General features: G+C 32.0%; 1 protein-coding gene across 1 annotated transcript; it reads right to left on the reverse strand.

Moving 5' to 3' along the window:
* Positions 1-583: 583 nt before the first annotated feature.
* Positions 584-4,672, reverse strand: LOC105803081 (BTB/POZ and MATH domain-containing protein 2). Its single transcript, XM_012635058.2, has 4 exons — positions 4,047-4,672; positions 2,295-2,643; positions 1,604-1,880; positions 584-983 (listed from the first exon to the last, which is right to left on the reverse strand). The coding sequence occupies exons 1-4, from the start codon at positions 4,451-4,453 to the stop codon at positions 805-807; spliced, it is 1,212 nt and encodes a 403-aa protein (XP_012490512.1). The 5' UTR covers positions 4,454-4,672; the 3' UTR covers positions 584-804.
* Positions 4,673-15,073: the final 10,401 nt, after the last annotated feature.

A 15,073-nucleotide genomic window follows, 5' to 3' on the forward strand; every position in this document is an offset into this window, starting at 1 on the left:
TTACAAGGAAATTGAATTTCGATTAAAGGTCGTTACGTACCGCTGTAGTCATGAAACGCACCGTTTCATTAAACAGTGACATCCCATACCATGCCTTAACACACACCGTTTCATTAACAGGAAAGAACAAAAAAGAAAACATAACAGAATTAACAGAAAAGGAAATCCAAATTACAGCAATAAAATATTATCCCTGAACAAGATAGTTTTCAGGGTTTTGTTGCGAAGAAAATTAAAATAAGAATTTGATGGAGCATAGCCAGTAACCTTCCTAAAGCTGAACCGAGTTGCACAACGAAAACCAAACGAATTACTTAACAACTCCATTACTCAATTACGAATATAGCCTCACCTTTCTTTCATAAGCATGAGGCTTTTCTGCCATAATTGAAATTCTCCAGATTTTTTTTCTTTTTAAATATCAAAAAGAAATTTCCACATTGAGCTTCAAATAATTCGAAATCAGAACGACTCCCCACATTAAATTATTTTACTCCTCCATTTAATTGTCCTCGGCATTTATTTTATTCATAACGTCAAAATTAGCAGCTGATTCATGCGTTCTTCAAACAAACATCAGCGGTAAGAAATGGGGGAGCTTCAATTTTGGACAACTTCTCATTCCCAATACAAAGCAAACAGATGGACACCAAATGAACAACTGCATTTACATCTCTTACTGAAAAAACACCAAAACCTTTTACTACTGGAACTATTTCCTAATCCTACAGAAATTTATATTTTCCTTTAAGAAAGAAAAAAAAATCATTTGCTTTTCCTTTTCAACTGCAAAAGCTGCAGCTATTATAGCCGCTGCTTCACCCGCCTACCATTGGCATCACTTCCGTCAAGGATGGCTTCATTCCCATGTCTGCATACGATCACTGGGTGTTCATTCACTCTAGCCACATACTCCAATAGCTCAGTTAGGACAGAAGGGCAACTTTGCTTCAAGTACTCAAAACCATCAGTTTGCATTACAGCTGCAAACAAGAAAATTAAACCAGCGGTTCAGTTAAGAAACATTGTTAGAAAAGAGCACACCGTTGACTTTCATCCAACTAAGATAACTTACAACCACAATGCTGACAATGGGATAAATCTTGTAACAACTATGGATATTTAAAACTGATTCTTCAGACGTTTATTAGATTGCAACAACTTTTACATAATGCATATGAAGTCATTACCCACTGAAATCCCAAATGAGGGATACAGGATAACTGTATAAAGGGTGGAAAAGTCTGAGATCTCAACAAAAGCTTGTAACAGGCCCTATGCATTTGTTATATCTGTTCGCAAGAAAAATGGTTGCACCATATCATGGAGGATAAGAATAGCACTACATGGAACTCCAAGGTCAGACCAGCTTTGACTGCATTAAGCAGTGGCATTTGTGTGACCAATATAAAAGTAAGACATATCCTAATAAATGTTCAAACCTATTGTCTTTCCACCCAATCTACAAGGCTGAAAAGCAAGGTCCCAGAAATAAGGAGCTAGAAGATGACTTCCTAGGATTTTATCTAAAACCAATTCTCACCAATTTGTCTGCCTGCGGTGAGCAGTCCATTTTCAAAGATTTCCAGTTTAAAAGACTCACCCCTTAGATTTTCGGGCATTGCAACAAACTTGAGACACACAGCTTTCAGTCGGAAACAATGGTGTTGTTCCGCCAAGGCCAAAGTAGTTGCCACAGTGTTAATGGCAACAACCTCACAAAGGTTAGCCTCACACATTAGTCGCAGCCTGTCTAGTCCATACCTATCAGCAGCTGCGAGCAGATGTTGAGACATCAAAGTAAAGGCCCACTTTGAGGTGAGACCAGTGAGCTCCTCCATGTCGGGAAGAGAATCCCAGTATATAAAATGAAGTAGGGCCTGAAATGTGCAAAATATGGCATAGAGACAATACTTTATCAGTAATCAGTACAATAATTGCGTACACATTAGTAGTCAATTTACTTTAGCTTGACTAGTAACTTATAGAAACTTAAAATATGGCATGAAGATTTTTCAGAAATGCACAGACACATACAACTTGACCACCCACACGTGCTTTATATGAAGCAATTAACTAAAAGCTTAAGACAATACATGCTATGATTCTGATTTCAGACTACTAAAATCAGACACTACAGCATATGGTTTCTAATGCGAAGTGTCCATAACTACTTATTCACATCAGGCATGCTATCAATGGGAAGTAGCCATCATGAATCTGAGTCCAGTGAATGCTATAAGAAGTAGCATGAGCTTTAGTCCTACACAAGAGGAGGAGGTATTGCACTGAACCTTAAAAACAGGAGCTTCCATATCTTCAACTTCTATTTGCTTTGTATTATGATCCTTCATTGGACCAAAAAGCTGTGCCCTAAACACGGGTGAACGAGCAGCAAGTACCAACTTGTGGGCTGGAAAGAATTCCCCATCAACTTCAAAGCTAACATCAGTTTGCTTTCCACTTTCTAGTAGCTGTCCAAAATGATGACCAATGTTTGAAGGCGGAACAGCTATGGAGAAAATCTTAGGACCCTCAGTATGTGACATAACAACGCCAACACTACAGTGAACAGATAGACAATCATCCTTGAGGTAGTCTGATTGTTCCAGTAGCATTCTTTTGAAAAATCGTTTATATCCCCTGTGTCAAATCAAACTAATTACTTCACTACTCACCAAAAGTTTTGATATGCAATTGGAAGGGAAACAAACAAATATACTTCTTCAGTTAGCTCATTGTTTTTTTTACTTTTGGGGGCCGAGGGGGGGGGGGAAGCAAAAGAGACTGGAAGAGTCAAAACCAGGAACTTGACAAATCCCCCAACAAACATTCAGTTAAGAACCTATAGGAAAACCAGCTAAGCCAAAATTCTGAAATATCACAACCCAAAAATGTATAACTAACATTTAACATCTAGTTAGTTAAAGTCAGACATAATGAACAACCAGACAATGAGGCAAACAAAAGCTACAAACAATGGAGTTATTCAATTAGGCTAGCAATAGTGTTGTTGCATATATCTTTGTGGATCATTTCTGACAGGATTGTACTTGTAACCAAATTGTTTTATGATGCCACAAAATACACAAGCTGCAGTGAGGTTAAACTGTATGGATTGACATCAAGCACAAGAAGCATGGCTTCAAAAAATAATCAATGTAGACAAACAATCAAACTGAAGGCACTATGCAAAATACTAGAACTAAAATATATTAAACAAATTAAAAAAAGAACCTCAAAACTTAAACATTAGCCTCAAAACATTCAATTTTAGTACAATATCCAATAAAAAGTAACTCATACACATGCAAAGCTCGAAATAGCAAACCAGACATATTACCAAATTCAAATTAACAGTACATGTCATATAATCTTAATGAGGCGAGACGAATGACAGAGAAAACCAAAATAATAGTACTAATGACTTTAAAATCTAATACTAGTAGTGAATGTTAAAGTCAGCCAGGAACTTAGCTAGCTAACAATAATGGGAAAAGCATAATGCACAGGCAAGTAACATAGAATAGTGGCTAATAGCATCTAGGCCACTAACCAATTTTAAAAAAATTCTTGAAACATTATGATCAGCCAGCCACCCCAACTTCTTTTGATGTCAAAAAAAATATAACACCAGATAGAAGTTCATTCCTCAATTTCTTCTAACATGTTGCTATCTACCATAATAGGCAACACACTTGTCATGCAAACATCCCAACTCCGTACGAACCAACATAAAGCTCAAAAATGAAGCAGAAAAAGGCCCAGGATCCATCCTTTTGTCAACCTAGGAATAACAAATTACAGAACAGGAAACATAACCAACCCATCGAGCAGTTCTTACTGGGTAGCAATACACTTTAAACTCCGTAAAACATTACGACAGAGGACCAAGAGCCATGATTAACACGTCAAACCCTCAAAACCGACCAAAACATCAATCAACCCAAAGATAACTCGCCATTGTAAAGCCTAAAAAAACCACCCCCTAGCTCCAACGAAAAACCAAGCCAAAGACCAATCCAGTGAAATAAAATAAAATTTACCACATGCTGCCGCGATACTTAAGCGTATAGGGCCCACTCTCAAGCGTCCTCCCAAAATGGCTATGAACCTTATGCCTCTCTTTGCCGCTTTGATCCAAAAGTGTGAGCTCAAAGAGCGCCCTAACGTCGGTCCCCTCGCTTGCTAAGGCAATGAACAACGAAATGTAGGCGGCATTGTCTTCGGGGCTTTTCCCATCGGGATAAAAATAGATCGCCCACAAATATCCACCCACCATGAATGTGTCTGAAGCTATGTATTTGCCAATCCCAGAACCTTTCGACAGCGAGTACCCCGTGATCTTGAACTGATGTGACCCATTCACCGTCTCCGTCACCGACGTCGAAGTCGTGGTGGCGCTGACGGAGGAGGTCGACGGCTTCAACGTTTCCCGTAAAACCCTCCCCATATTCCCCCAGAGGAAATAGTAATTTCCTTAACCTGGAATTGTAGCTTTTTAAAACTTTCTTCTCTGTTAAAATCGATAAGGATTTTCTAGGGAAGAGGGTTCTTTGAGAAAATTTAGGTTTCTTTTCTTGTTTTCTGTTATTACGAGAATGAATTTCTAGGGTTTCCAAGAGAGAGAACAGAAAAAAAAGGGAGATAATTGAAGATGGGAAATTCAAGTTACCAATCAACTTATATAGAGTTTCAGTTCTCTTTCCATTTGATAATATAATTAAAATTTTGTCATTTTTTTTTAAATTCCATTTTTTTATTACTTGGATTGATGAAAAAAACATTTATCAATTTCAATTAACATTTAAATTCATTTTCTTTTACATATTTTGTTATGGATGCGAAAAATATTATTAAGGTTTGTGTCTTTGAACCTAAACCATTTCGTTGTGTTATTGGAGAGTGACATGGTCTCCTCATGTAAAATAAGTGGAAAAAAAATAGGTTTCATTTCGAATAAATTTAAAATTAGATACATTTATTGTTTTCTTTGAAAAAAAATTCTCGCAATCATGCATCAAAGTAGACAAACAATGATTAGTGATGACATCTAGCTGATACTGGCATCTTTACGAGTATCAGTTCGCTTACCTATCACCCATTTCTTAATATCATCATCGATCTTTGCCATCCCTAGGTTATCAATTACATGTGGACTTTTCCACGAAAACAAGATGATAGTAGGAATCAATAAAACTTTCAAAGAGTTGGAGAGGGTGTACACTTCCTTTGCGCTACCGATTGTCGTATAAATTTGTCATTTTTAGGTTTTTAAACTTCTTAGCATTCCTAATATTTGCAAGAGACTTAATGTGATATCTAATTCAATCTAATTAATAGTAAGGTGAGTTCTGTCCCGATTAAGAGACTTCGGATAATCTCTTATCTGTGTTTAATTGTTTTCACGCAAGAATGTTAAAATTTATATTTCGAAATAATCTAGTTAGTGGCAAGTAATTCTTTATTAGATAATAAAATGGCGGATAATCCTTTGTTAGGTTAAATGTCTTTTTTAGATTTTTTAGATGCATAATAATTAAAATTTTTTAATTGCAAACTTGAAGCTACTTTAAACATTTTCAACATCACATAATGTCATTATCACAGTAAAAGTATTATGGAGGCCTTTGTACTAGGCAATTCCATTTTACATCCTCTACTCAAAATGGGCAATTTAGTCTCTCGGCGTTAGATCAAAAAGTAAATTGGTCATTGTATTAAAATTTTCATTGTTTTCTATTGTTAAAAAATAATCTCTATCTCCCCATACATCAACATGAGGTACACTAGAGGTGATCATGGGCCGGCCAGGCTGGGCCCAGACAAAATTTTAGGCTCGTTTTCTAGGCCCGAGCTTGACCCGACCCGAAATATGGGCCTAAAAATTTGTCAAGCCCGGCACGAAAGAAAATTGCTAAGCCTGAACCTGGCCCGGCCCGACCCATATTTGATTAAAAATAATATATATTTAATATATAATTCGGATTAAAAGTCCAAAAAATATATATTTAATAAATATATATTTAATATACAATTCAGGCCAGGCCCGGGCAAAAAAGTCTTACAACGGGCCTCGTTTTTTTGCCCAAACCCATATTTCGGGCCTATATTTTTTTACCCGAACCCTCCTATTTTTTGGGCAAACTGTTGGGCCGGGCCGGGTAGCCCAACCCATGATCACCTCTAAGGTACACATGGTACTGTACTGTCTACCTATTCTGACATCCACACCAATTTTTAACACTATAAATAAATGAAATTTTTAACAAAAACGATCGAAGACTAATTTATCTATTATTTAATATATAAAAAAATTAACTACGTTCATGACACTTTTACCCATTATCTCCTATAAATTAACTAATGTTTATGTTTGAGTCAAAGAGTATTAAAAATGCCAACGATCTCGTACTTTCATATCCATAGAAAAAGTAGAAAATTTATATTGGTTAGTTAGATATTGAATCTGCTTATAAATGAGCCTGTCGTCAGTAGATATTGACTATTCAATGTTGATGTAGCTTTTTTCTTATCCTTTTGCATTTATAGTAATAATAAAATAAATAAGTAACTTTAGATTTTGAAGATTGTATCATCAATAGATGTTGACTGTTCAATGTTCATATACTATGCAAGGCCCAGATTTCTTTTACATTGATATCTTAAGCAAACTAGGTTTTAAAATATTTTATGTTTTTATTTTATATTTTAAAATTAAAATTATATTTGATAAACAAAATAAAATTTATGAGAAATAAAATTTAAAAATCACTACATTTATTAGATTTGAATGAGGTAAAAATTTAAAATTTAAAATTTGCTAAAAAAAGAAGTTAAGATACGCGATAAGTTTTTTATTATTCAAAATTTAGAATTTAGTTATTGTATTGTCATTTTTAGGAATTTAGTCTTTTATATTTCAAAATTTAAAATTTAGATCTAACTATTAACACTATTAATTTTTTAGTTAAATTTAAGTTTATTATAATGTCATCTTTTTATTACATGACTACTAAGTGATTTTTTTCAACAATGTCACACCAACAAATTTAACAAAAAAATTAACAATAGTAACAATTAGATTTAAATTTTAAAATCTGAAAAGTTAATGGAATAAATTCTTGAAAATAAAAATAAAGTGACTAAACTCTAAATTTTAGAAAATACAAGAACTTATGGCATATTTTAACCAAGAGAATATTTTTACGTTTAAATAGATTTGAATAACTCACTAATTAAATTTAAATTAAAAACAAAAATTTCAACTTTTATTGTTTTCTAAATCTAACATATTTTTATTTTCAAAAATTTAAATTTCTTTGTGTTTACTTAGACATCTAAGAAAATGAAAGTTGGTCAACTTTTTGAAATCAAGTGGCTTTCGACAACATGAAAAAATTCATTTTTTAAATTTTCTGAAACTACTTTTTATTTTTATTTTTAAAGAACAGTTTCCATTTTTCTATAATAAAAACATAATAAATAAAATAAATTACATGTATATAAAATCCAACTAGAGTTAATATTATAAAACTATTAAAAATATTTTACGTTGTTAATTCATTTAATTTCTATTTTATAATAAAAATAATGAAAACAACTTTTTATTATTTTCTACTTTTCACATATTTTCACTTTTTAAATATCATTTTAAGAAATTCAACTAAATACATTTTCTTGAATGCTTTTCATTTTCCATGAAAAGAAAATAACATATGCTTCTCGAGACCAAATAAAACTTACATTCTTCTTCTTCTTCTTTTGGCACACAAAACTTTCCTTCTCATTCCTAAAATATATTGATTATACTAAAACACATAAAAGAATAGCAATATTGTTAGTCCTTAATAAATTATCTCCATGTTCAATTTTGTTTTTTATTAAATTATGTTTTTGACACCATTGTTTATATTCGTATTTTTATATACATAAGTTTAATTCAAAAAATTAAATTATTTCTACTATAATTTAAATTTCTAAAACTATTGAACAAATTGAGAAAACTCAAAATCGAGATTGAAATCAAACTTTTTTTATTAAAAATAAGCTTAATCAAATGAAATAAAAAAAACTAATTTTTATCTTAAAACTCTGAAAATAAAATTCAAATAAAATAAAACAGAATTTTAAAGCTACTTGTGCAAACTATTTTATGAGTGACAGAGAAGAAAATATTAATAATCTTTCTATTTATCTTAACATTTTCATATTTGAAAAGTATTAAGGTCTTGCATATAAATAGAAAGTTCCATTCATAGTACAATTATAAGTATAAGATATGATATAAATTGTAAGTATAAGAATAAATAAAACTTCGACCAACTACAATAATATATAGAGTTAACCAATACAATACACAATAAACTAAATTGGACACACAATCTCCTTTTTCCAAATAGAATGCTAAGAAAGAAATCGGAAATAATAATAATAATAATAAAAGAATGACATTTCATTTGTTTTAATTTTTTATTGTGGATCATGCTCATCTTAATCCATTTCAAAGGAATCGGAAAATATATTAATGAAAAGGAAATTTGAATTGTTAAAAGAGAAATTGAACATTTTAATGTTTTATTATGAACTAAAATTAGAAAAGATGTATTTGCATATGAATATGCATTTGATGCCTAAGGGTTTTGCACTTTGGTGCACTAGTGTGATGTAGTTTAAGTTCTTACAACCTACTTGGTGTAGTGTAGTTAATCTATGTATCCGGGTCCATTTTATTAGGGTTTCATCGAGCAAAACATTATAATTGAAATTGGACACTTGAAAATGTAATAAAATGAATTCGATTGATCAATTGGATACGATATTGAAATGAATAATATGTAATTGGTGTAAAGTTATAGATTGACAATAGAATGTGACATTGAAATGAAATAGGTGAAATTGGTATAATCCTATAAATTAATGATAGAATGAAATTAATATGAGTTATGTGGAAGTGGTATAAACCAGTTATGTTTTGAGTTTTGCTTTTGATGTTTAATGAGTATGAACACTTATGCTCACCTTGTTGCTATTTTAAGTGTCATGTTCTAGCCAAAATTTATGCTAAAACTATGGTAGCTAACATGCTTAGGTATGATCAAGGTAAACATAGTATTTTCCATTTGAATCTACTAAGCATTTGTATGCTTACTTTAGTTGCTTCTCCTACTTGTAGATTATCAACTTGCAGAACTTTCAAAGTCAAATCTTTGCGGACATCACACTATTGACAAAACGGTATAAATATATAATTTTTTTTTTGTTCTTAATGTTGTGGCATGTATTTAGGATCACTATGTCATGTAGATGGTCAATTTAATGTGTGTGCCAAAGATGTAATTTGTGACTAAGTTTGTGTCGCTTTATAAGCTTGGTATATGATTGAATTGGTGCTTAGTTTTATCATGCTAAATGCCATTTTGAACTTAATATTTTAAGCTTACTTAGGCTTTATATGTCATAATATACTAAATGAGGTGCTTTGGCTTGTTAATGTGGGAATATGACTTGGAATATCTAAGTTTGAGAATGTGGTTGTGTTTTGTGCTCCATGAATGAAAAAGTGCTATAATGAAGATTTGGCATAGTTTGATATGATAATATGCATTGGTAAAATGGGCAAATTGATGTTTGTTTGAAACAAGTAAGTGTACATGGTTGCACATATGTGTTTTATAGAGTAAAACTAAAGAAGGATTTGAGTTGATAGTGGACTATCAGTAAAGTCGCAACACCATCTCTTGGATGTCGCAACGCCAACCTCAACGTCGCGACGTTGAAAACCTTGATGTCGTGACTTTAGATGAAAGATAGGATGAACCATAGTATATTGTCTTTAGGGTCGGAACACCATCCCTTAATGTCACGACGCCAACCTTTGAAGTGACTACATTCAACCCCAAGGTCACGACGTCCAATCGGTATAGTTTGGAAAACTTTGCAATTTGGTCCTCGAGGAGTGAAGCTTGTTTACTGTCTCGAGGTCATGACATCAACCTTAAATCTTTTGAAAGTGTTGCAATTTCATCCTTCAATGGTCCAAGTTAACAAAGAGTTTTCGTAAGCTCGTATAAACCCGATTTGGAATATGTATTGATATAATGGTTTAATAATCGTGTTATTAGAATTTATTTGTTGTATTAATGGAAAATATGTTTTGTTTAAATGAAGTTTCTCCGACAACGAATGTAGTTGTAACGGCTCAATTTCCAGTGGTACCAAAAAATGCGGTTTCAAAACCCCATTTCTGTAAACTGAGTTCATAAATTAAGACTTAGAAACTAAATTGTAAAATATTAAAGATTGGTCTAGTAATTTTTCTCGAATTAATAGTTAATTAAGACTGAGAAACTAAATTGTAAAAGTTCAATTGCTATAGAGTTTTAATTGCCAAAAGGCTTAAGGACTCAAATAGCAATTAGCCAAAGATCCAAAATGGTAAATAAATTATTTTATAGCATAGGATAATGGATGATGATGTTATTTTCCACTAATAAGGTTACTGGTAATTAATGTAAAATAGTTAAAGGTTTAGTTAATTAATTAAGGTTAATTAAAGTATAAAATGTTAAATTGGTGGAAAAAACTGTCATCTTCCTCATTTATTTTCTTCTTGCCGTCCATGGAATTAAAAATCTAAGGAAATTCTACAAACTTTCGGCCATTATTTGGTAAGCAAATTCAAGTCATTTTCTTGTGATCTTTATGAATTTAAAGTCAATGGAGCTTCATTTAGCTAGCCCATGTGCCAATTTGTAAAACTGTTAAAGTTTTAGAATGTTATAATTGTTGATTTCTTGAAGAATTAGACTTGAAATTGATAGATTTTAAGCCTATGTTATGAAAAGAACTAGATTGTAAAGTTAATTTAGCTTATTGTAAACCTTGTTATATTAGAGACTAAATTAAATAAATGTAAAACTTGACATGAAATCGGATTTTAATTCGAAGCTAGAAATCAAAAGTTAAGCTTATCCGGAGTTTAGGTACTAAATTGAATAAAATGAACATTTTGGGGGAAATCGAAAAGTAAATTTTATAGGATCATGCATATCATAGTATAGTATAAGAATGTTTGATATTGATTTGTGATATAAATAATTGTTTAGATCAAGAATCGGATCGAAGTGGAGTTAGTCGGAGAAAAACTAAAATTGTGGATTCTTGAAGTATCTATTCTTTTCACATTTTGGACAGGCAAATTCATATAAAACTTACTATCTTATTTTATATTACGTGTGAATTGTATTTGATTTGATCTATATGTTTAGATATAATTGAAATTTAGTGAAATTGGTATGTGTGGCTTATATGGACTGAATTGAAAAATTATGTGAATATTAGCCACAATGAAATAGTACATGGTGCAAATGTGAATGCTCATTGATTATAGGACTTCTAAATGAAACACGTGTTGGAAAAATTCTGGTTTAAAAACGATTTTCTTACACAACGAAAAATTAAATTTTTGAAAATCGATCCGGTTTGTAATTTTTATAGCAATAAACCTTAACCGAATTCATACATGCGTTTTTGGATAAGCGGATCCTTGATATTTTCTAGTTTTCAACCTAACAATATTTTGCACTATTCTCGTACCACAAATTGCTTCGAGTGTGGACTCGAACGAATTGAATCAAAACACAGAACTAGAAAAAGTTTTCCTTTTGGGGTGAAAACATAAATTCTCTCTTGTATAATAGAAACTGGTAAAATTGTTATTCTGAAACATATATTTATAAGTTAAAAATAAATTCTCTTTATTTTTCGACAGAATAACAATCTCTCAAAAGTTGTGTAAATAACTCTACCGGTGTCATCTATTTATAGGAAGAGTCGAAAACATTGTAAAGAAACCCAAATTAGAAGAGAACCTAAATTGGAATGGTTGTTGCAAAAAAAAAACGAATCAGAGAAACTAGGCATACACAATAACCATCATGATATATATCAGTGATATACAGAGGGGACGAACGTACCTCTATTTCTTCCCAATCATAAAAATGCATCAATGGTGATATTTGCTAGAACACTAGATAAACCTGTGCTAAATAGTTTATTGATCTGAACCTCAATAGAATTTGAAATAACAAAAATAATAATTAGTAAGATTAATGAAATATGACGTGAACTTTTGTATATCCTTACAATTTAAGGATTTATCCTATGGTTCAGACTTATGCTTGTAGAATTTGGGAAATCAAAATAATTATTTGGCTTGAAGTTCAAATGTAAAATGTCAAAGTGCATACAGACCTAAATCAAAAGCAGCACTGTATTCCTCCCACCAATCATGGCAAGCATGCGTAGAAAATAATGATTACGGAATGAACCTGAAACATTCCCATTTCCCACGCAACAAGTTAACTAACAATTACGATGTAAAGAACTAACCGAACAAGCTGGCGTTGGTCAACAACATCGAGAACTAAATTCAGTGAACTTAAAGGAAATCAAAAAGAGACCCTAACACGTGAAAATTACCTATGCCGAAAGTATGGATGGATTGCATCACACTTCTTGATTTGTCAAACGCTTTTGTATACAGTGATAAATGTTTCTCTCGCCTTTGATAGAGTGACAAATGTTTCTCTTGCTTTCGACAGACACATCAGTAATAAGAAAAATCATAGGAATTGAGCCTCGAATGTTAGATAGCATGTTAGCCACCTGTTAATGACAACATTTGTAACCTAAAAGAAATAAATGTCTTTGTTCATTACTGTTTCTAAAGCTGCTGCAATACTTCCACACTTAGGGGTTTTTTGTTATGCTTTGAAATATAAATAATTAAAAAATAAAACTGAAAATACCTAAAATTATTGAAAAATTTTAAAAAAATTAGAAGTAAAATCTTCACAAACAACTTCCACAGATGATTTTTTTTTACTTCACAAGAAAGTTTTTTGAATTTATCTTCAGTAATTTCAAAGGAGCACGATTCTTTACCCACACATTCCTGTTAAAATTTTCAAAATATATATTATTGAAAGATAATATTTCAAGATATTAAAAAAATAAAAAATAAAATAACTTACCTTTTCAATAATTGATAAAGCATCTACTTCCAAGTCATATTCGCTTTTGTCAAATGATCCATACACACCTTACGGATTACCAAAACTAACAAACTTAATCTTTGAAATTGGTCAATCTTAGCATGATAATGTCACTTTTTTTATTTCGTGAGTATTTATGCAAACCGATCCGGTTTCAATAGTTTGGAATTGTATAGCGAACGAATTACCACCAGATTGCTCAAATAATACCAAAGTGTTCTCACCATCTTTAAGAAATGATCGAGGAACATGATACCTATAAAACAACAAAATTATAATAATAAAAAAATACTAAAATATAAAATTATATATTTATATATGTAAAGTGTTAGAATTAAGTGACCCGAATCCATATTTAAATAAAATATAGTGGTAAAATAAAATAAAAGTAAAATCCCTATAGAATTATACTTATTTTATTTTATTTTAGAATGAGGTTTTTTAAACCTTATTAAACTCCATCTATTTGATATTGACTAGAATAAGGTGTTTCAATCTTACTACACTCCTATTAGAATATGGTTTTACAAGCCTATAAACAGACATAGTTTACTCCTCTTGTAATTATTCGAATTCGACATAGTGAATTTTCTTCTTCTCAGCCCCTGGTTTTTTTCCCAAAAGGGTTTCGACATAAAAATCTGTGTGTTCTTTATTTTTATTTCTCTTTTCTTTATGATATATTATCATTACCGACATTTTATTTTTTACAGATTGGTATCTGAGCTTCTGGGTTGTTCATCTCAATCACGATAATGGCGTCTTTGAAGTATGAAATTCCGCTGTTGGATCACAACACCAGATTCGTATTGTGGCAGATAAAGATGCAGACAGTTCTTGCACAGATGGACTTAGAGGAAGCCCTGCTAGGGGTAGATAAGATGCCTTCAACATTGATGGAGGAAGAGAATAAGTGAAAGGATCAAAATGCGTTAACACAGTTACATCTGCATTTGTCTAACAAAATATTGTAGGATGTGATGAAGGAGAAGACCGCCGCTGGATTATGGAAAAGGTTGGAACAAATATGCATGTCAAAAACTCTAACTAGTAAGCTGCATATGAAGTAGCGTCTTTATGCTCATCGTTTGGAAGAAGGTGCATATGTGCACAAACACTTAATAGTGCTTGAAGAAATTCTCTCAAACGTGGAAGCCATAGAGGTTCAGTATAATAAGGAAGATCTAGGGTTGATTCTACTTTGTTCGTTCCCCCGTCTTATTCAACCTTTAGATATTCGATTTTATATAGCCGCGAGTCTCTCACAGTTGATGAGGTTTATGATTCTTTAACCTCGTATGATAAGATGAAACATCTTGTGGTTAAAACTGACTCTCAGAGAGAGGGTCTCATTGTTCATGGAAGACAAAATCGGAATGCTGATGATGATTATGGAAGAACACAGGAATGGAATCCTCGTGGTAAATGTAATGGTAGATTGAAGTCTTCAAAATGAGGTAAAACTTGTAACTTTTGCAAGAAGAAAAGAAACATTAAATCTAAGTGCTATAAGCTACAGAACAAGATCAAAAGAGAGGCTGCGAATCAAAATAGAAAACAACCAAAAAATTTAGCTAAAGCTGATATTGTAGAAGACTACAGTGATGGTGAACTTCTAGTCGCTTATATAAACAATTTTAAAGTGAGTAAGGAGTGGATCCTTGATTCGAGCTACACCTTCCACATTAGTCTCAATCGGGATTGGTTTACAACTTACGAAATAGTGTTTGAAGGTGTTATTTTGATAGGAAATAATGCTTCATGTAAAATTGCATGTGTTGGAACAATTAAAGTTAAGATGTTTGATGGAGTTGTCAGAACACTTAGTGGCATGTGACATGTTCTGAAATTGAAGAGAAATTTAATTTCGTTGAGTGCTCTTGATTCAAAAGGGTACAAATACAGAACTGAAAGTGGGGTTTTGAAGATTTTCAAAGGTTCTCTCGTTGTGATAAAAAGGCAGAGAAAGACTGTCAAGTTATATGTTTTACAGGGTTCTACTGTTACTGATGATG

Source organism: Gossypium raimondii, chromosome 11 (genome assembly GCF_025698545.1).
Source record: "Gossypium raimondii isolate GPD5lz chromosome 11, ASM2569854v1, whole genome shotgun sequence".
Taxonomy (NCBI): Eukaryota; Viridiplantae; Streptophyta; class Magnoliopsida; order Malvales; family Malvaceae; genus Gossypium; species Gossypium raimondii.

Bases quoted from the DNA above. Each gene is read 5' to 3' on its own strand.
- LOC105803081 (XM_012635058.2), bottom strand. From the start codon at position 4,453: ATGGGGAGGGTTTTACGGGAAACGTTGAAGCCGTCGACCTCCTCCGTC. The intron at 2,644-4,046 runs GTAAATTTTATT...GATTTGACACAG, and splicing joins AAGTATCGCGGCAGCATGTG to GGGATATAAACGATTTTTCA. The intron at 984-1,603 runs GTGAGTCTTTTA...TCTTGTTTGCAG, and splicing joins AATGCCCGAAAATCTAAGGG to CTGTAATGCAAACTGATGGT.